Source organism: Colobus angolensis, unplaced genomic scaffold (assembly GCF_000951035.1).
Source record: "Colobus angolensis palliatus isolate OR3802 unplaced genomic scaffold, Cang.pa_1.0 Scaffold142, whole genome shotgun sequence".
NCBI lineage: Eukaryota > Metazoa > Chordata > Mammalia > Primates > Cercopithecidae > Colobus > Colobus angolensis.
In genome coordinates this window covers 2,758,644-2,781,319 of record NW_012114511.1, presented here as the reverse complement: position 1 = coordinate 2,781,319, position 22,676 = coordinate 2,758,644, and the positions used below count along the sequence as shown (strand labels likewise).

Below are 22,676 nucleotides of genomic sequence, written 5' to 3'. Positions count from 1 at the left end.
TTAGGGGAGGCCCTCTGTTGAGGAATGAAGGTTGAGATCCTTTGCTGCTCAGAGGATCTGGTCCTGGAATTAATAGTAATGTAGAAAGGGACAGAGATCTTATGAGGTTCATGTAACATTGGAGATTCAGAAGTATTTGAATATGATTTTATTTATTTTGTGGTATGTGATACATGCAATTACATAATATAAAACTTAAAATGTGCAAAAGATGTTGTGATGTTTTTATTGTCATGCGGGAACATTTAATTTTGGCTATTTGAATTTGTTAAATTTGTTCTTTTATATCTTGCTTTTGTGTCATTTTGAAAAACCTTTGACTTTAAGATTATAAAAGTCAAAAATTATAAAAATATATATTGCCGTATACTTTGTCTAGCACTTTTATGGTTTTATATTTTTAAATGTTATTATGAAAAATTTCAAGTAGCTCTCTCTTTCCTGTTTGCAGCCATCTACTTCTCCTAACCAGAGGTAACTGTAGTTATAAATTTTTCATGAATCCTAAAATATACTATGCACATAAAAGTGTACACCTACCATATTTCTCCCTCTTTGTACACAAGTAATAGCCTACTGTATACCCTTTCTTTTTCAATTAACATAATGCAACTTTCTTTTTCAATTAACAAAATGTCTTAGAGATAATTTTATATCAGTACACATCAAGTTGCCCCATTCTTTACAGATTTCAAAGACTTTTAGGATATGTGATTCTATTCAAGCTTTGTACCAGCCCTGTTCCATAAGTAGACAGACATTTCTGCGTTAGAGAGGAAGAAAACTGATTTACCAAGAAGTTCTGTGACTTGCCCAATTCTTATTTTCTCCAATAGTGATGGGCAGGATGCAGACTCAGGTCCTGTGGTTCCAGTGCTAAAGCTCTTCTTTCACTACACACAAACATTATAGTAAGTATTCCTCTAAAAAGCTCCCTGTCAACTTCTTCTAGTAGAATTGAATTATCCAGTTTTCATTTGTCTTTATTTTATCCATATCTAGATTGGTAGCAATTTTATTTCAGTATATTTTACATATAATTCCACCATGCTCAGGCTTCCCTTGTTGCTAAGTCAGCTGTCTGTTGAACTCATTCCCCTTTGTCGTATTTCTCTGAGTGTTTTTATGTTTTTTTCCCTTTATCTTTGGTGTTCTGTGCTTTCACTATATCACATTTTAAGGGGTGTGTGTGTGTGTGTTTTTAATCGTATTCTTCTTGGGATTTGTTGGGCTTCCTGAATCTGTGGATTGGTGTCTTTTGTATGTTCTGGAAAATCCTCTCCAAACTTTGCCTCTGACTCATTTTCTCTTCTCTCCTACTTTTGGAACTCTGGTTAAACATGTTAGATTTTTTTCACTTTACTTCCTTGTCTCTTTGTTTTTGTAATAGATTTTATTGGGGTATGATTCACATACCATACAATTTTTAAAGGATACAATTAGATGGTTTCTTAGTATGTCCAGAGTTGTAAAACCATCATGGCAATTAATTTTAGAGCTTTTAATCACCTAACAAAGAAACCTCATGTCCTTTAGCTATCATATCCCGATTTCCCACCTTACCCAACCCTAAATAATCACCAGTCTACTTTCTGTCTTTATATATTTGCCTGTTCTGGACATTTAATATACATAAAATTATATAATATGTGCTCTTTTATGAGAAGCTTCTTTCACTTAGCATAATGTCTTTAAGATTCATCCATGTTTGGATGTATCAGTACTTCCTTCCTTTTAATGACTGAATACTATTCCATTTTAATGATATACCACATTTTGTTTATCCATTCATCAGTTGATGGCCATATAGGTTCCCCCCCCCCCCACTATTTGGCCATGATGCTATAAATATTCATGTAAAAGTTTTTGTATGGACACATGTTTTCATTTCTATTAGGTGTATACCTAGGAGTAGAATTGCGGGAATGGTAACCATACATTTAACTTTTTGAAAAACTTCTAGATGGTTTTCCATAGTGTTTGCACCATCTTACATTCCCACCAGAAATATATGAGAGTTTTTATTTCTTCACATCCTCACCAACCTTGTTATTATCTGACTTTTTGATTATAGCTGTTCAACTGGGTATAAAATGATATCCCATGGAGATTTCAGTTTGCATTTACCTGATGATTAACAATGCTGAGCTTCTTTTTAAATGTGCTGACTGGCCATCTTCTTTGGAGAAACATCTATTCAGAATTTTTGCCCATTTTGACTGAGTTATTTGTTTTCTTAAAAAATTATTAAATGTGTTTTTACGTATTTTGGATATAAGTTTCCCATCAGATACAGTTTGCAAATATTTTCTCCCATTCCATGGGTTGGTTGTCTCTCTCTTTCTTGATAATATCCTCTGAAGTAAACACGTTTTTGAAGAAGCCCAATGCCTATTATTATTATTATTATTTTTTGAGACAGAGTCTTGCTCTGTAGCTCAGGCTAGAGTGCAGTGGCATGATCACGGCTCACTGCAGCCTTGACCTCCTGGGCTCAAGCAGTTTTCCTGTCTTAGCCTCCCAAGTAGCTGGGACTACAGGCATGCACCACCATGCCCAGCTAAATTTTAAATTTTTTGTAGAGATGGCATCTCGCCGTGTTGCCCGGGCTAGTCTTGAACTCCTGGGTTTAAGTGATCCTCCCTCCTTGGCTTTCCAAAGTGCTGGGATCACAGGCATGAGCCACTGTGCCTAGCCTAACTTTTCTTCTTTTATTTCTAGCACGTTTGGTGTCATATCTAAGAATCCATTGCCTAATCCAATGTCATGAAGATTTACCCCTATGTTTTCTTCTAATAATTTTATAGTCTTGGCTCTCACATTTAGATATTTGATCCATTTCGAGTTATTTTTTGCATATGATGTGACATAAGACTCCAACTTCATTCTTTTGCATTGGCCATTCGGTTGACCTGGCACTATTTGTTGAAAATATTATTCTTTCCCCATTGAGTTGTCACAGATACTTGTTGAAAACTAATTGATCATAAACATATGGATTTATTTTTAGACTCTCAATTCTATTCTATTGATCTATAAGTCTGTCCTTATGCCAGTAATACACGATCATGATTACTGTAGCTTTGTAGTATGTTTTGAAATCAAGAAGTGTGAGTCCTCCAATTTCATTCCTCTTTTTCAAGAGGGTTTTGACTATTCTGGGTCTCTTATATATGAATTTTAAGATCATGTTGTCAATTTCTAAAAAGAAGCCATCTGGAAGTTTGATAAAAATTGCACTGAATTTGTAGATCAATTTGTGGGAGTCTTGCCATCTTAACAACATGAAGTCTCCTGTTCCATGAAGTGGGAATGTCTTTTCATTTATTTAGATCTTGATTTCTTCCAACAATGATTTATAGTTTTTGGAGTATAAGTTTTGTACTTCTTTTGTTAAACTTATTCCTAAATATTTTATTCTTTTTGATGCTATTTTAAATGGAATTTTGTTTGTAATTTCACTTTTGCATTGTTCATTGCTAATGTGTAGAAATACAATTAAGTTTTTATATTGATTTTATATTCTGCAACCTTACAGAACTCATTTATCAGTTCTAGACTTTTTTTTAGTGGATTCCTTAGGATTTTCTACGTTTAAGATCATATAATCTGCGAATATAGTTTTAGTTCTTCCTTTACAATCTGGATGTCTTTTAATTCACTTTCTTTCCTTGTTTCTCTGCCTAGGACATCTGACACAATGTTGAATAAAAGTGGTGAAACTGGATACTCTTTTGTTGTTTCTGGTCTTAGGGAGAAAGCATACAGTTCTTGTGCCATTAAGAATGAGGCTAGCTGTGGGTTTTTTGGAGATGCCCTTTAGCATTTTGAAGATTTTCCCTTCCATTCATAATTTGTTGAAGGTTTTTATTTTAATCATGAAAAGTTGTTGGATGTTGCCAAATGCGTTTCCTGTGTCTATTGAGATAATTGTATAGTGTTTGTTTTTTAATTCTGTTGATATGGTATGATACATCAATTATTTCCATATATTAAATATCCTTCTTGTCTTCTTTCCATATTTTCCATCTTATTATTCCACTTATATTCTATTGCAGTGTGTGCCTCCCAACTAAAATATGAGCCTGATGAAGGTAGAGACTGCATCTTGAAATTGATTCTTGGTTTTCAGGTGGGAGATCTTTGTGGATCTAGAAATATGTGAACCCACTAAACAGCCCCCTGGCAAAATACCACTAAGAATAAAGGAGAGAAAAACTAAGTTGGATTGAGGAGTGTATTTCTGGGTAGTCACTGGGGCTCAATCACCAGGGAGGTCTCTTTTCCTTACAGACAAGTCTTCAAGCAAATAATTCAAATTTGTGCCTCAGCAAAATGACAAACCATAGACTTCAGAGTCACTCTTGGATCTTGTAAATTTCCAGTGCTACATTCTCTGGGGCCACAGGCCACTCATGTTCATCCCTATGGTACCTAGCATATTTGGAGGAAAACAATTATTTGTTCATTTTATTAGAACTGTGTTCCATGCACTAAGCAGCAGGTTAAGTTCTGAGGTGATGGAAATGCATGAAATATGGCCTTTGCTTCAAGGAGCTCAGAATCAGTGGAGGTAGAAGACACTTAAAATACAGGTGAAAGTGCTATGGTGGTGCAAACACAGAGGAGGAGAGAGAATGAGGCTTCCCATAGCAAGTGAGGTCTGAGTTTCCCTTTTCTCACCTCCACTGCCATCTCCTGGTCCAAGTCACCATCCTCTCTCTCCTGGAATAATAATAATGTAGGAGCCTTCTAACTGACCTCCCTGCTTTTCCCTGCTACCTGTGCCGTTCATTTTCAGTAGAGCATCCAGAGTGGTCCTTGAAAAGCTTAAGTCTTCTCATAGTCATGGCCCACACTGACTGCCTATCCTTCCCCAGTTAGAGCCCTATTTGCTGCCATGGTTCACAAGTTCCTACCTGATCTGGTCTTCTACTATGTCTCTGACCTTTTTTACACTTTCACTTTTGATAATACCACTGCACACCCTAATTTCCTTGCTGGTCTGCAACCACATCTCCACCTGGGGTCTTTCTTTTTTTTGCCTTCCTCTTCCCAGAATCAGTCTTCCCCAGATAGTACTCCTTCATGCTCCCCTGGCCTCTGTGCAAAGCCCTTGTGAAGAAGGCCTTCTCTGATGTCTCTGTAGAAACTGAAAGACTCTTTCTCTCACTCCCTCTCTGTCTGAATCTGCTTTTTCTCTATACCACTCATTCATTTGTTAATGGTCTGTCTTTCCAGTCTAGAATGTAAGTTCCATGAGATCAGATATTTTTGCCCACTTGATTGATCATTGTTATTCCCATTGCCTGGCATGTTTCCTTGCACATTAAATATTTGCTGACCAACTTAATGCACTGACATCCTGGAGGCTGAGTAGGAGGCACTTAGGATGAAGAAATGGTCTGGAATATGAGGTAGATCGGGTGTTCATTGAACTGAATGATATTTTCCCCACATGTAAGCATTGATTTTTGGACTACATGGTTGCTGATGTCCATTTTCATCAACTCATGGTACCTCAAAGTGGCAATTTTGGAACCTAAAGTGCACCAAGGGTCTATGTGAAGGACACTGACAGCTTTTAGCAATCTGAAGATGGAGGCATGCCTGAAGACACCACAACACATTTCCAGGCAGTGAACATGGTTCCTGAAACTGCAGCTGGTCATGGAAGCCACCCAGCACCAGTTCTGAAAGCATCTGGTTCTCTCATCTCAAGAACAACCCTTGCACCAAACCCCAAAGCTCAAATGTAATAAGAGGCTTCCTTAGCAAAATGTATTATTAACAGCCACTGGCTATTGAGTGCTTCCCTTGTGCCATACTCAGTGCTGGGAGCTTAACATAGTTCTCTCTTTTAATCCTTTGAGTTATGTATTGATATCATCTTCATTTTACAGATGAAGAAACAGAAGCTCAAAAGATGTTTATTATTTGCCTAGGGCCATGTGGCTGGCAAGTAGCTAAACCAGTATGTTTTAATTCCAGTCCACTAGAGTCTAAAACTCATGTTCTTGGCGACATTGTATGTCCCCAGATCAGCCACCTGCAACAGATATATTACTTCTGAGGGTAAGAACACATCCCTGCAGTTTCTCTGCTTTTCTGCCTTTGGAAACATGGAGAGAAAGGTCTGGCTGGAGGACCCATGAAACAGCAGGGAAGAAAGAGGGAGGTGGAGAGCCATGGAGACGACTGGAGAGAATGCTATTGTACAAGAGATGTTGGACTCTGTGTATGTATCACAAGCTAATTAGGAGAACAGATTAAGCTGCTTTGGTGTCAAAATAGCTGTGGGGAAAACAACCTTAATAGCAGGTTGCAGATGAAAGAAAATGAAATGAGAGAGAAATGAGGAACATTTTAAAAGAAAACAATCAGGCTGGAGGGAATGGAGAGAGGAGAATAAAACAGTGCATTTTAAAATTAAATAAATTGGCATAGAGTGGCTTATGCAAGTCTGGTGAGTGACAGTGGAAGAGAGTCTAGTCTCACAGTTTCCTTAGCCTCAGTGTTTGCCATGTTCAAAGCCCCACAGTTTCTAGGGTACAGGAGACAGAAGAAGGAAGGTAGTAGGCAATTTGAAGTGAATCACCCAAGAGCAACTTCAGGGATCAGAATGTGCTCTTTCCCTGCTCATTCTCAGCCTGGCCACTCCCTAAGATTCTGCCCTGTTTCCCTCTTCTCATTCCTCCCAGTGAGATCCCTGGTCATTCTATCCCTCTCATGGATCACCATCCCTTAGTGGATGGCTCTCAGATCCGGGTCTCCAGCCCAGATGGACCTCCTGAGTTCCCTAGCTTTTGCCTACCCCATCCTGCACTATCTCACCTAATACATCAAAAAACTCATCTCCCTCTCCATGTGCCCTTATCAGCACATGGTACCACCGTCCACCCAATTACCCGTGCCAGAAAACTGGGAATTTTCTTGACTCTCCTCTCTCTCATATACCCATCAGTCAGTCACTGCATTCTGTTGCCTCTACTTTCTCCATTTATCTCTAATCAGGTCAGCATTTCTCTTTACCTTACTGCCACTGTCCTGGTCATCACTTATATGTACAACTGCGGTAGCCCAAAGAGTTGTTCTGCTCCATTCTTCCCACTTCCCAATCCATTCCCCTCACAGCAGCCTAAATGGTCCTTCCAGACTAAATCTAATCATGTCACCTTCCTTCCTGAAAACCTTCAATGTTCCTTTTCTTTTCCAGTTATCTATTGCTACATAAGAAAAGACCCTAAAACTCAGTGACTTAAAAAAACCATTTTATTATATTTTATAATTCATGGGTTAGGAATTCAGGCAGGGCTCAGCTGGGTGATTATTCTGTTCCATGGGGCATCAACAGATGTCAGTTAGTGGTTCCAGCTGATAATAGGCTTCACTCACAAATATGGCACTTTGTGGGGAAGGTCAGAAGCTCAGCTGGGGCTGGAGCTGGAGCTCATACATGTGGCCCCTGCAGCATGGTGGTCTTAGGGTGGTTGGTCTTTTTGCATGGTGGCTCATGGCTTCACAAGTGTGAGCTCTAGGGAACAAAGTGTAAGCTGCAGGGTGTTTTATGGCCTAGCCTCAGAAGTCATGTAGCACCATTTCCATACTACACTATTGGTTGAAGCAGTTACAAGCCTGCTGAGTTTCAAGGCGAGGGGATATAGACACGACCTCTCAGTGGGAGAAATGTCAAGGAATTTACAGCCATGTCTTCTGACCACCCTCAGGGTAAAGAATGGCCTCTGTAGCATGGTATGTGTGGCCCTTCATGGGCTGGCTCCTGCTGATCTCCTTCCTGCCCAACATTCACAAACTCATTGCATTTTATGCTCCAAGGCTCTAGCCATCTTTAGTAACTTGCAACTCTTTAAGTAGTCTGAGCTCTCTTGAGCTGTTGGATTCCTTTCTCTGTTTAGAATGACCTTCTCACTCTGTATTCATTTGACAAAATTCTATTCCCATTCAAGTCTCAGCTTAAGTGCTACTCCTTGTAGGGAGCTTTCTGTGAATCAGTCCAGGTTAGATAATTTCCCAGGTGGTCAAATAATACTCATTACACAGTATTGTAACTGCTTGTTTAACAGCCTACATCTGTCACTAAACTGAAAGTTGTTAGAGGGTAAGACTATTATTATTCATCTCTTTCTCAGAATTTAACACAAGATCTGGCACATATCAATTGCTCAATAGATGTTTATTGAATCCCTTACCCTCTCTATGTCTCAGTTTCCTCATTTTTAAATTGAGCAGGTTGATTAACAGTTGGGATGGCAACTAGGTGTATTTTATGTGTGGTTGTCTCATTCAGTTACTTAGCATAGAATTGGAAAGAATTCTGAAGTTATGACTGGATTTGTCAAGAAAGAAGATGGTGATCCATTAGTGATGTCTACCATGGGCACAGCAGAGGGAAGAGGTAGCATGTATGCTGTGCATTTGACACACCTAGATTAGATCACCTCCAGGGCTTCTCCAGCTTTAAATGTCTGTACATAGTTCTGACTATATCACATTTATCTAGAATCCCACACTGTAAGAACTGGGAGTGTCCCATGGTATCACTCAGTCCAATGTCTTCATTGCATAGATGAGAAAACTAAGACTCAGAGGGAATTAATTCACCTGGATGTCAGAACCTGAGTATGGGGACAGATTTAAATTGAATTAATTTGCACTTACCTAAGCCAAGCAGGAATAGAGGGTTATTATATAATAGATGCTAATCTCAGCTCAATATTAATTCTTCCTTTCCTACTCTGAGGTATCAGACAACTTGGAAATAGAACAAACTGGGTTTTAATCCTGGGCACAATCACTCACTAGCTGTGTGTTCTTGAGGAAATTACTTGACTTTTCTAAATTTCAGTTTCCTTTTCTGTAAATTGTGGATAATATATACTGTATAGGTGAGACAATTGTAGGGAGAGCACTTTTCACATTTCTGGAACACAGTGAGGACTCAAATGTTAGCTATTACTACTACTAGTAGTAGTATGGCCACCTCTGGTATTATCACTAAGGTTTTTACCTGGCTTACTCCCTAATGCTAGCACAGAGACCCAAGCAGTGCGGGTTGCAAGGCACTGGTTATCTGGACTCTCAGGAGTGACTTGGTATTTTGTTAAGGAAAATTTAAAGAATCCATTTTCCCCAACCAAAATGCTTTGAAACTGAATGCAGTGACAAACTGTGGCTTGCTCCTGGGAAATGTTTCTAGATCACTATCAGAGCAGCCACATTTTCAATCAGGATTTCTATAAAGGAGAAAAGGTAGCTCATCTAACAGGCCAGATGCTTGATCAGATCTAAATAGTTTTGTCTTTAGGAAAGAGAGGGAAGAAATGGTAAAAGTCAATAGAAAACAATTGACTTCAGACAAATACATATATCTATCTCAACCAGAGGGGATAGGATCAGAGTCTCCCAGTGTTTGGGGTTTTTCACCAAAAGTTGAATATGAATGAATTAAGGTGAGCTGACTATAAAGTTTAAAAAATAAATAGTTTGGAGAAAATCAATAGAAGGTGATTATTGTAGAGGCCTGGCATAGAAGTGAGGACTTGGGGAGCAGCAGGGAATGGTTAGGTGTTAATCTGATTTGGGGAGGGCTAATGCATGAAGCTCTCCAGGCAACAATGACAAATGCACTTCTAATCATCTCCATATTAAATTTAGTATCAAGGAGGGGGACTTCTCTCTCTTCAGTTTCACAGGAATGTGATTAACATGGATATGAAAAAAGTTAAAGGAAACAGAATTTGATTTGAACTTCATAGCCTATTTCAGCGTGAAAATTAAGATGTATTTGTAGGGTTTTAGTGGATAAGTTTACAGGGATTCTAAATTATGATTATACCAATTCCATCTTGTACTTTTCTTCCTCCCTTTCCCGTTTCCTGGAGGTGTAAGTCTGCTGAGAATCAAGCAGAAGGAAGAAAGAGCCAGCCCAGCTGAGGGCGAGCCTTGCTAGGATGGGGAGGAAAACCATTTTGGGAACACAGCAGTGTGAAGGATCTCAGGCTGGTTGTTGACAGGGGAAACGGACCACTTGGTTTACCCTGAACCCTGAACGGGCACTCTGAATTTGGAATAAGAGAGTTGGACACAAGAAGGAGGTTCTCTACAGTAATTCTAAATTTGATGGTCAATAGTTGACTTTAGTGCTGACATGTAATAGGCTGCAATTCCATTGATAGCGGTCCCCGTGGCACAACTCCGAATTTTCTTCTTCCTGCAGTCACTCTCCCTCACCTTTTGAGTAAAAGGTTTAGGATTCAAAGGCTGAGAATGTAAATGGCTGCCTACGGGCATCTGCACCTGGGAAGAACTCTTCCCACCGAACAGAAACACACCATCAGTGACAGTCCCCAGAGGGTGGTGCAGGGTTTGCATGCTAAGATTCTCTCCCGCAATTTTCACCTTTTTGGGGCATAGTGAAGGAAAAAAGGGGCAGAAGAAATCTGGAGCTCCTCCGGTTTTGACAGTGAAGGCGCCAGCAGCTTTCCTGCCTTGCGTTTTGAACACAGGATGTGCTTTGTGGCTGTCATGCTGTGGTTTTTCAGATTTACTTTTTATAAGAGATACGTTCTTGGAGTGGGCTTACACATTTATCCCCTTTAGGGATGGGCCTTCTTTGAACATGCTCTACCTTTAGTAAGTAATTTAAGGAACACAGACCATTGGTCTGGCTACACGTTAGAAAACAGTGTAATTAAAGGGATGGATTTAATTGAGAAATTGACTCAGAGCTCAATTTAGCATCATCATCCAGGCCAGACAGGGTCAGGCTGACGTCAGTGGGAGTCTGGCTGCCTCAGAAGTTGGGGACAGCGCTTGCTTGATTAAGGTGTTTCTTGACAAATGAAATTAAGCCTAATGATTTTCAATGAAAGGTACTGCTAATTGGGGAGGCAGTGCTGCTTAATTGGGATCATCTGCAGGTAATTAAAGGCTTCCGTCTGATGGCCTTTCCTGCTTATGACTCTGGGAGGTTAAGATAATGTGAGTGATACAGACGTTCTCAGTTCCCTGTGCAGAACCTCTCCCTTGGACAGAGGGCTGAGGCAACCCAACTAGGGCACCTTTCTAGTCCTTGGAAAATAGTGCTTAGAGTGATGTCTTCCATAGACCCTCAGAAGCCTGGGTGAGATTAGTTCTCTGGAGCAAAACTGCTGCCAGGGAGTCTGTGAGCTCCCTGGAAAGGGGAAAAAAGGCAATGAGGTTACATGGCATGCCAAGGAGGTGCCCTGTGTTTTGGTCTTGACACCCTGACCTCAGAGAACTTTGTGTCATGTAACTCTGGCTGAGTAGGACATAAAGTTGACAGTCTGATCTTCTGTAGAGATAGGTATCCTGCCCCATGTGGGAAGGAAGTCCTAGTATAAAACACTCTGAATTAGGAGTTGAGAAAACTGATTTCTAGTTCCAAATGTACTGCCAACTGGCATTGTGACTCTCTTTAAGCCCCAGTTTTCTCATCTATAAAATGGGAATGGTTATACCTGACTATGGACTATGTAAATATCCTTTCATTCTAGGTATCGGGTAAGGCCTGGGGAAGGATGAAATTTTAATCTGTGTGTGTGTGTTTTTTTTTTTTTTTTTTTTTTGAGACGGAGTCTCGCTCAATCGCCCAGGCTGGAGTGCAGTGGCGCGATCTTGGCTCACTGCAAGCTCCACCTCCCGGGTTCACGCCATTCTCCTGCCTCAGCCTCCTGAGTAACTGGGACTACAGGTGCCTGCCACCACGCCCGCTAATTTTTTGTATTTTTAGTAGAGATGGGGTTTCACCGTGTTAGCCAAGATGGTCTCGATCTCCTGACCTCATGATCCTCCCACCTCGGCCTCCCAAAGTGCTGGGATTACAGGCATGAGCCACTGCACCCGGCCTTTAATCTGTGTTTTATGGAACTTAGTCTAGTGGGGAAGACAGACCTGTAAACCAACAATTGCCTTTTGGTGTTACAGGCACTACTGGGCAATAGAGGCAGAGGGCAGTCATCAGAGAAGGTTTCAGAAAGAAGGGAACATGAAGTGAGTTTTTCAAGAGAAGAAGTTTTATGACTGGATGAGGCAGTTGGAGAAAGCATGGCAGGCAGAGAGAACAGGGTGTGCAAAGACACAGGCATGCAAACCCTAGGCACATTCTTGGGGATTGTCCCTGGTGGTGCATTTCTGCTGGGTGGGAAGGATGTGGGTTGTGGGGAAGGAGAAGAGAGGGGAGGAAACGAGGCAGTGGCGGTCACAGGTGACAGATCATAAAAGGCCATGTATGCTACTTAGGGAACTTGCTTGGACTATCTCTAATAGGCAGTTGGTGGTCACCAAAGAGTGTTAAATGTAGGAGTGACAGGTCAGAACTGAGTTTGAGAAAAGCCACTGATAGAAGTGTGCTCCCAGGCTGGGCACGGTGGCTCACACCTGTAATCCCAGCACTGTGGGAGGCTGAGGTGGGTGGATCATCTGAGGTCAGGGGTTCAAGGCCAGCTTGGCCAAGATGGCAAAACCCTGTCTCTACTAAAAATACAAAAATTAGTCAGGCATGTCGCATGCCTATAGTCCCAGCTACTTGGGAGGCTGAGCCAGGAGAATTGCTTGAACCTGGGAGGCAGATGCTGCAGGGAGCTGAGATTGCACTATGCACTCCAGCCTGGGCGACAGAGCAAGACTCTGTCTCAAAAAAAAAAAAAAAAAAAAAAAGAAAAGAAAAAGTGTGCTCCCACACACTGAAGAGAGAGGCTCCCTGGGATCTGACTTTCCAAAGGAAACTTTGGGGAGGCTTTGGACTCCCCACCTAATTTCATTGGATAAGAGGAGTGAGATAGGACCAGAATTTGAGGCATCTGGCCTCCCCAGGAGGCTTAGGAAAGAGAGCTCTGGCAATAGGCAGGAACCCAGCCCAGCTCTTGAGTTTCAGTGGCTTTTGAAAAACATGCCATGAAAAGCAGCCGAGACTGGAAGGACAAAGGTGAGCTGGAGCTGTGGGTAATTGCAGCTTTCACTGGGACTGCCATCTCATGTTCTCTCCTTTCGTACCTGGCAGTTTGGGTAATAGGCAGAGCATTCATGTTGCAATGGATAAGGTAGGGTCCCATTTCCAATTTTTTTGAAAAGCTGTTCCCAAGAGTTGGGTCACCTTGAAGACTCAATATCAACTGTTGGTGCCAGTGCAGTCTCTTGGGACTAAAGCTATTACCTTCTAACCCCATCAAAAAGCATCTTTAGTGTTGAAGTTTTTTGAAGTGTTCAGCTATGATTCTCTACAAAGTGCCTTTTTGAATAGCTCCTGTGCAAAGTATGAGTTAATGGGGCTGAGATAAACTAGATGGGGTATTTCTTGCTTTTCCATCTGAAACCTGAACTGAGCCACACCTCCTCTTTTTTTCTTTTCTTTTCTTTTCTTTTCTTTTTTTTTTTTTTTGAGATGGAGTCTTGCTCTGTTGCTCAGGTTGGAGTGCAGTGGTGTGATCTTGGCTCACTGCAACATCCGCCTCCTGGGTTCAAGTGATTCTCCTGCCTCAGCCTCCCAAGTAGCTGGGATTACAGGAGCCCATTACTACGCCCAGCTAATTTTTGTATTTTTAGTGGAGATGGGGTTTCACCATGTTGGCCAGGCTGGTCTCGAACTCCTGACCTCAAGAGATCTGCCCACCTCGGCCTCCTAAAGTGCTGGGATTACAGGTGTAAGCCACCACGCCTGGCCCTCTTCTTAACTCTTACGGCACTGACTATCTGTACCACCCCTCAGCAAAGAATGCCCTAGGCCAAGAGTGAAATGTATGTGTGTGTTCATGGGAAAAGGACTGCTGGGCACATTTTCAGAATTCTCATTCCAAAGAGCAAGTTCAATTTCTTTCAACTTGTTTTGTTGTTTCCATTTGACATCCTGGGTTAAAAGAACCGGATTAGAACAAGAGTGTTAAAGGGCCTTTTCTTCTGTGGAAATCACAGGATGACCTACCTCTTTTCTCAAGTCCCTAGAGGGCAGGAGCTTGTGTTTTCTCCACATTGCTGGGCGGAGTGAAGTACCCATTAGTTCTTTAGGGCAAACTTTACACCATTGACCACGTGAAACTGATTCACCCAGGGTGTGTGAGTTTGTCTTATTACCTTGGTACACTCTTGCTGGATGAATGAATGAATGTACTTTATTCTAGGAAGGTGTTTCCCAAAAGGGAAACATAGGAGCTGTGCTTTAAGATATATGCTCACACGTCTCCAAGCCTTTGAAAGAGCTGTCCTACATAAGCACCTTCTCACTGTGCTTCGGACAAAGCCCAGCCTCTTTACCATGGCCCAGCCTCTGTGGACTCTGTGGCCTTGTCTAGCTCTCCTGGCCCTGTTCTTGCTCTGCTTCAGCTGCACAAACCACTTGTCATAATCCCATTCCAGCGACACAGCACAGATGTTCCTTTGACTGGGAGGTTCTTTTCCTCCATGTCCAGGTTAATTCCTAGTCATCTTTTAGCTGGCCGTGGGGAGGCCTTCTCTGGCCCCTAATCTACATTAGGTTCCCTTTCTATTCTCTGTCATCAATCCCCATACTCTTACATCCCTTATTAAAATGTGTCCTTCCATATTTATGTGTGAGATTATTGGCTTAGCCATTCTCCATGTCTAGACTCTAAACTCACACGGGCTGCACCTTGTTCTGTCTTAGTTGCCACTAAATTATAGTGCCCTGTACAGGGCCTGGCATATAGTGGGTGCTTAACATATATCTTTGAGGAAATGAATAAGATGTTGACTCTTAGTTCAGTGTAGCAACCAAGGTGGCCAGAACTGGGAAGCATTAGCTACAGTGCATACAAGCCTAGGTCGGGCCCATCCTAGGAACAATGATGGCCACAGTGCTTCTAGAACTTGCCTGCCTCTACCCAATAGGGGCTATTGGAGCAGAGCAAAGAGGTTCATGCCAGAATCTCAATGCTTCTGACTCAGAAGTAGTTCTGTATTTGCTTTTCTCATCCTCTGACTCCTGAAGTACCCTTGGTACTTTTTTCTCTCTTTGAAGGGTTTGGTGGTCTGATGGGCTGGGAGCCAGTATGGGGAGGGAGGAGGGATGAGCTTGTTTGGCCAGATTGGAGGCTGGCAAAACAGTTTTCTTAGCAGGGTGTCTGTTGATGAAATACCTGGAGCCAGTTTTGAGAGGTTATTAATCTCAATTAAATCTGATTATGATATGATTGGATTTGGAAAGAGACTGTCCAAGTCAAGTCTGGCCCTCTTGATGTTTACTCAATGGCAGGATCATATCACACAGACTGGTGTCCATGTCGGACAGAAGGAGAGCCTCTGACACCTCCAGGAAAGAGGGTCCGGGTGTCGTGGATATTCAGGTCCCCAGCCCCAGAAGGCTTCACAGATTGTAGGGGTCTAATTGCTGCTGGCTTCTTGGTGAGATGTGACACTCATTTTGGTAAGTTTATTAATCATTACAATTATGGAATTATTACCTTGAAAAATGCCATTTTCATTATCTTCCCAGGAAGGATGTATTGGTAGAGAACTTGGTCCTCAGCATTAAGCCAGAAAAGCAAGCTGGCACCAGTAACTTCCCAGGTTCTGCTGAAGGCCAGATGGATTTCTAAAGAGACAGGAATATTGGCCTGACCTGGCGGGCTGATAAGGGCTCCAGCTGTTGAACATCATGGCTCAGCCTGCTGTTATCACAGGACACAATGAATGGGTCATTAGCTTGTAGGCCAGACTGGCTGGGCCAACTGTGAAACTATTAGGTGCCAGCCTGGACCCAGAACTGCAGAGGGCTGGGGAGCGATTAGCTACTGAGTGCTAGAAAAATGTTAACAGATGAATCGCTGCCTTTGTACAGAACATGTGCCTGAAAGTACAGGTGAAAATCAAATAGGTCTAAGTTGAACAATAGACTTATGTGTTATAAGGGAGTCTGTTTTCAGAGAACAGGAAGGATCACAAAAAATTAAACATATTTAAGCATTTAAACATTATTGATAATAGTATGGTAATGCATCATGTATGTTATTTCAAAAAATAAAACTTACTTTTATTAAAGTAGTATATGTTCATACATTAAAAACTCACAATGAGCTGTAGCAGTCAAGAGTCCTATCCCTCATCCCTTTTCAGTCCTCTCCAGGGTCCACTACTTTCAACATCTTTAATATTTCTTTAGAAACTTACCTCCATATTTGTAAAGAATACGCTACTACTGCTATTTCTTGACTCACTCATTTTGGACATTATTGAATTCTTGTTAGAGTATGGGTAGGTTTAGGATCCTTACACACACACCCTTCTATTTACCTACCCCTACCTCACTGCCTCTTCCCCAGTAAAATGACATAATGTATTTTGGTTGAATTAGGAGTCTATGGTGACATTGGTATGATGATGATTGTTCATTGATAAGCCAGGTAAAGTACTACAGTTGTTTTCTTTCTTTGAGAATTTTTATTTTGTTTTTTATTTTTGCTTGGTTTTTATTGAGAATTTTTATTTGGTTTTTATTTTCTAGAGTTAATGTCTTTTTCTATTTTTTACTCCCAGACCTTTTTTTACATACCTTTTTTTCATTAGACATTGTCACACTTCTATCAGTTTTTTTTTGGGCAAACTACATATCAATATTCTACAAATTTTGTGTTATTGTTTTCCTCCTGCAGTCCCCCTCCTTGGAAATTTCCATCTTCCTGCTTCTGACTTGTACTGATTGCTCTATAGGTGATATGGATTGGCTGTGTGTCCCCACCCAAATCTCATCTTGTAGCTCCCATTATTCCCATGTGTTGTGGGAGGGAGCTGGTGAGAGGTGACTGAATCATGGGGGTGGGTCTTTGCTGTGCTGTTCTTGTGATAGTGAATGGGTCTCACGAGATCTGATGGTTTTAAAAACAAGAGTTTCTCTGCACAAGCTCTCTCTTTGTCTGCCACACTCCATGTAAGACATGACTTGCTCCTCCTTGCCTTCCACCATGATTGTGAGGCTTACCCAGCCACGTGGAGCTGTAAGTTCAGTTGAACCTCTTTCTTTTGTAAATTGCCCAGTTTCAGGTATGTCTTAATCAGCAGCATGAAAACAGACAAATACACTAGGCCTTCATCACTTGGGAACACTGTAGCTTTTCTGCTTTAGATTCTCTGCTTAAGTTATGAGTTTGTTCAAGTTTGAAATGTTTCCATTTACTCTCAACTGCAGAGGGCTGGGGAATGGTAGTTCTGGTGGTTATAAAATCTCAGACTTAAAAATTCACTCGAAAGCAGTGTCCCATTGTCTTCTGCACCCCATGTCTAATTCTCACCCCTTCTTTGGTCTCTCTTTCTAGAAAAGTGAAAACTAGGCAAAAACAACTTTCAGGAAAAATTCTTTATCTTTGTCTTGCAAATCTTCCATTGAATTTTTTTATTTGAGCTATCTTATTTTTAATTTTAAAGTTCTTTCTTGAACTCTGTTCCCTTAAAAAAGATAGGATCCTATTCTGGTTTCTTGGATATAGTATCTTATTTTTTTATTAAAAATTTAGGCATTTACTTCTCTTTATTAGTTCATTTTTTTTCTGGTTCTTTCCATTTTTCCTGTTTTGTTTTATCTTTCACATTGGAGGGATTCCTGAAATATTAAGTGATCCTGTTTGCTGTTAATATTTAACACTATGGTTTTGAAAGGCTCTTTAGCAGGTAGGTATGTGTGTGCGTATGTGCATGTGTGTATGTGTAAGAGAGAGAGACTGGTCAATTAGTAGGCTTCACTGTAGTAATATCAGGCAAATATAAGAATCTGGTCACCTTTTCTGTGGATACAAATAAACTTGTCTGCAGCCTAGGGGAAAAATGCCTGATTCTCAGCTTTCTGGGAGTGCAGCAGAGGAATGGGGACTGCAGGCTTTAAATTAACCTCCCGTTATCTCTAGTATGCCTGATGGTTTGAGTACAGAGCCTCTCTTCTCTAATTTCTCCAAAGAATAAACCTTTGGTTTCTTTGGGAGTAGGGTGGATGGAATTAGTCACTGGGCTGTGTGGAATTGGAGAGGAAATCTTGGGGCATAGCACTTCTGTATGTCGACTTTCAATAAGTCCTGTTTTCAGCATTGTGCCTCCCATTCCCAACCTTCTGTCTGTTGTTGCATATAGAACCTTAAGTCTTGAGGCTTTCTAGAAGGTGTCGAGGGAAGAATTAACTTATTTATTATAGCAATCTCCATTTTGTGGGCACATTGGCAGTAGCTTCCTCTGCCCTGCTGTGTAAGTTACCAACCCTGCATTTATTTGCTGTATTCCTAGTTTGTAGAATACATATATATATATATTTTTGAGATGGAGTCTCTCTCGACTGTCGCCCAGGTTGGAGTGCAGTGGCACGATCTCGGCTCACTGCAAGCTCTGCCTCCCGGGTTCACACCATTCTCCTGCCTTAGCCTCCTGAGTAGCTGGGACTACAGGTATCTGTCACCATGCCTGGCTATTTTTTTCTGTTTTTTGGTGGAGACGGGGTTTCACCATGTTAGCCAGGATGGTCTCGATCTCCTGACCTCGTGATCCGCCTGCCTTGGCCTCCCAAAGTGCTGGGATTATGGGATTACAGGCGTGAGCCACCGCGCCCGGCCTTGTAGAAATTTTTCATTCACTGTTATCTCCTTTCTCACTCTCTTTTCCTTTGGTTATTTATACTTAAAATTATTTTACTTTCGGGCCGGGCGTGGTGGTTCACGCCTGTAATCCCAGCACTTTGGGAGGCCGAGGCGGGCGGATCACGAGATCAGGGATTGAGACCAGCCTGGCCAACATGGTGAAAACCCGTCTCTATTAAAAATACAAAAAATTAGATGGGCGCTGTGGCGGGTGCCTGTGGTCCCAGCTACTCTGGAGGCTGAGGCAGGAGAATGGCGTGAACCCGGGAGGTGGAGCTTGCAGTGAGTCGAGACCACCTACACACTCCAGCCTGGACGATAGTCGAGAGAGACTCAGTCTCAAAAAAAAAAAAAAAAAAAAAAAATTATTTTACTATCATTTTAGTGGGATTTTCAGAGGAAGAAGAGACAAATGCTTGTGGTCAAATTTTTAAAAAATATTTTTGTTTTTTTCCAAAATTAAACATGTAGTTGACTGGGTTAGGTCAAGCAAGTACTATTCTGCTTTCATATCATCAAATAAACTTTATCTTTTTCTAAACTGTACAGTGCTTATATGCTGTTTTTCCTCTAGTAATAGGTCTTTGGTTTTATCCCCCTATAGTCTAATATTAAAGAGTTTGTAAAAATAAGGAGCAACACACAAATATAGTAAAGCTAACAAAACTGAACTGCTGTTTGGGGAACAAGGCCACCCAGTAATAACTTGAAATGTTTGTCCATTAGTTAGGAAAGTCTACCTTTGGAGAACAAAGAACAGATTAGAAATGATAATGTATAAGATACAAAAGTTAGACGTGGACATTAAGGGCTGTTAGTAGACAAAACTAATGAGGTTTCCTGTTGTGCTTCTCCCCACCTGCCTTCACTTTCAGTGTGTCTACAGGACTCCAGCAACCCCTAGCTCGAGCTCCTTTCATCCTTCAGCACCCAGCCCAGACAGTTCCGTCACTGAAAACCTTCTCTCTTTGATCCTGGCAAGGCAAATTGCTCTGCAGATTCTTTGCTCTTGCTTTGTTTTCCAAATTCTTATGGTGGTTTCCAAATGTCCTTCTGTGAACTGGTGCTAAGCTGTGATGAAATTTCTCTGGTCTTTAGAAATATTAGAAAAATAAGGAAATGTAAACTGTGTATTTGTGTGCGTTGTGGATATACACATGGTGTGAAGTGCCAATTCTTTTCTTCTGGTGAGGAGTGGCTTCATTATGAAACTGTCCTTTATTTTTTATTCTTAGATAATAAGGAAATGTCTTTCACAAAATAGTGATGTTAGTAAACAGTAGACAAACAAATGTTTGCTTGGCAAAATAACAGGTTGTAAACATCAGAAGCCTAGCTTTGAATTAGGGGACTAGAATGTCACATGGGAGCAGTCAGTGCAATAAACCACCTGATACAGCTTGGCTGTGTCCCCACCCAAATCTCATAATCCCCATGTGTCATGAGGGGGACCTGGTGGGAGGTAATTGAATCATGGGGGTGGGTCTTTCCCTTGCTGTTCTTGTGATAGTGAATAAGTCTCATGAGATCTGATGGTTTTATAAAGGGCAGTTCCCTCCACATGCTGTCTTGCCTGCCACCATGTAAGACGTGTCTTTGCTCCTCCTTTGCCTTCTGCCGTGATTGTGAGGCCTCCCCAGCCGTGTGGAACTGTGAATCCATTAACCCTTTTTTCTTTATAAATTACTCAGTCTCAGGTATGTCTTTATTAGCAACATGAGAACAGACTAATACACCACCTATGGAATTAGCTACATCCTTTGCACTTAGTCATTGTCTTTCTTTTTTTTTTTTTAAATAATATTTAAATTTATTGTTTCACATTAGTTTGAATAAAGCACAAGCCAAGATGGTTTAAATATCATTTGCAGATGTCCAAGTTTCTTTACAATTACAGGTCGTGGACATCATCAAACTAGTCCTCGACTTGCAGCTAAAAAAGGCAACAGGTCTGTGTGAGTGACAGAAGAGCACATCCTACTCATGTCATGAGCAAAGAATCAAAGTTGAAAAAACAGTAACGGTCTTGACATCAGCACTGTAAGAATTATTCTGCAGTAAACTCCAACCCAGAATGGGGAAGAGTACTGAATTCACTGAGCACATTCTGGACACAATTCTGACAGATTTCAGTCTCACGATCTCTGTCGGAGCAGGTTTCATTCTCCAATTCTCTTTCACAGAACAGCAGAATGTGAGCCTTCATAAAAGTGATTAACGGCCTTTCCGCTTCTTCATTTTTCCTCCAGCCACCTTGTTCCTGACACCAATAGCACCCTCTGTATCATCATTATCTCCAGCATCCTCTCGCGAGCATTTCTTCTTTTCTCCATGCTCCCTTAACTCCATTCGGGCAAACCTTTGGGCTTCAGCCACACGTTCTGTCAGCATCATAACCTCATCATCCTGTGTTGGAAAGACTGGTAGTTTCTTCCCAATTAAGTGTTCTATGCGCTGGAAGAGTTCCACATCATACTGCGTGACAAAAGTAATAGCCTTTCTGGAGTGCCCAGCTCTAGCTGTTCGACCTACTCGATGGATGTAATCCTTGGAATGGGTAGGAATGTCAAAGTTGACAACTACATCTACATGAGGTATGTCCAAACCCCGGCTGGCAACGTCAGTTGCTAGAAGAATGGAACGGGCCTTGGCCTTAAACTTATTAAGGAATCCTAGGCGCTTACTCTGACTCATTTGTCCATGGAGGGGGATGGCAGTGAATCCAAGATTTCGCAGTAGCAAAGCTGTTCTCTGGATATTATTACAGGTGCTGCAGAATATCATAAAGGAGTTTCCCGCCAATTCATTTAGAATATAAACCAGGTAGGTATCCTTGAATTTAGAGGGAATAAAAATATAATATTGCTGTAATTTTTCAACTGCCTGGTATTTAGAGGAAACGGCACATTTCACAGGATTTTTCAGAGCTGCTCGCTGAAGCTTTTGCACCTTCTTGGTCATGGTGGCAGAGAAGAGGAATGTTTTCCGATCTCGAGGGATCACTTTGAGGATCTTGTCAACCTCTGCCTCAAAATCCATATTCAGTATTCGGTCGGCTTCATCCATGACCAAGTATTTGAGAGCTCTCAAGTTGAAACCTTTCGTATTTTCCAAGTGGTCAATCAGTCGACCAGGAGTTGCTATTATTATATGTGGTTTTTTGGCAAGGGCCAAAGATTGAGACATTGAATCAATTCCACCCACAATCACAGCACTCTGCACTCCAATAGAGGACCCCAGGGCTTCAAACTGCTCTGAGATCTGAAAGGCCAGCTCCCGAGTCGGGGTAAGAACTAGGGCAAACAAACGCTGTGGGGTCTCCAGCAGTGCATTCAGAATGGGCAAAGCAAAGGCGCCTGTTTTTCCAGAGCCAGTTTCTGCCAGGCCAATGATATCACGACCTTGTAAGGCCAAAGGAATAGCTTCAATCTGGATCTTTGTGGGTTTTGTCCATCCCAACTGGTCACAAGCTTCACACAACACATCTGTCACACCCAGGTCTTTAAATGTTTTAGTTTCCTCCTCTTCCATCACCGGCTGGGACGCTTGGGTCGGAGAATCGCGTTCCTTGGGTGCCGCCATCTTGTCTCGTCATTGCCTTTCTTACAGCAAATATCTCTGCCATGAATTCTCATTCCTATGCTGAGTGTGTAGGGTCTTCAGAAGACACTCAGCACACCCCTGGAAATTAACGGATGAATTTATCACATTCCCTGGCTGCTGGGTTAAGCTTATGAGCTTGCTTTCAAGGGGTTAGAATTACTTGTATGGGACTCAGGTCTTGCTGTTAATATCATTGTTGTGTGTTTGGTGCCAGAGCACTTCCCTGCCTTTCCATTCCACCTGCAGCTTTTATAGGGAGGCCAGCCCCAGCTTGGCAGCATCCCAGGGACCAAAATTCTTCCAGTACTTCCTCTTCCTTCCTCCTCTGCATGACCTACATCCTTCCCTTGCCTCTCCCACTTAAGCGAGTTCCTTAAGGGACCCTGTTTGATTCATTACCACATCTTTACTCTCTTCTGGCAACTAGCCCAATGCCTGGAACACAGTAGACACTCAGTCAATGTCTAT

General features: G+C 41.6%; 1 protein-coding gene across 2 annotated transcripts; it reads right to left on the bottom strand.

Moving 5' to 3' along the window:
- Positions 1 to 20,394: 20,394 nt before the first annotated feature.
- LOC105506960 (probable ATP-dependent RNA helicase DDX47) lies at positions 20,395 to 22,189 on the bottom strand. 2 transcript variants are annotated; one of them, XM_011935270.1, is made up of 2 exons: positions 21,426 to 22,189; positions 20,395 to 21,290 (listed from the first exon to the last, which is right to left on the bottom strand). In XM_011935270.1, the coding sequence occupies exons 1-2, from the start codon at positions 22,185 to 22,187 to the stop codon at positions 20,820 to 20,822; spliced, it is 1,233 nt and encodes a 410-aa protein (XP_011790660.1). In that variant the 5' UTR covers positions 22,188 to 22,189; the 3' UTR covers positions 20,395 to 20,819. The 2 variants fall into 2 exon arrangements, with proteins under 2 accessions (XP_011790660.1, XP_011790659.1); XM_011935269.1 differs by having other exon boundaries at positions 20,395 to 22,189.
- Positions 22,190 to 22,676: the final 487 nt, after the last annotated feature.

Bases quoted from the DNA above. Each gene is read 5' to 3' on its own strand.
- LOC105506960 (XM_011935269.1), bottom strand. From the start codon at position 22,187: ATGGCGGCACCCAAGGAACGCGATTCTCCGACCCAAGCGTCCCAGCCG.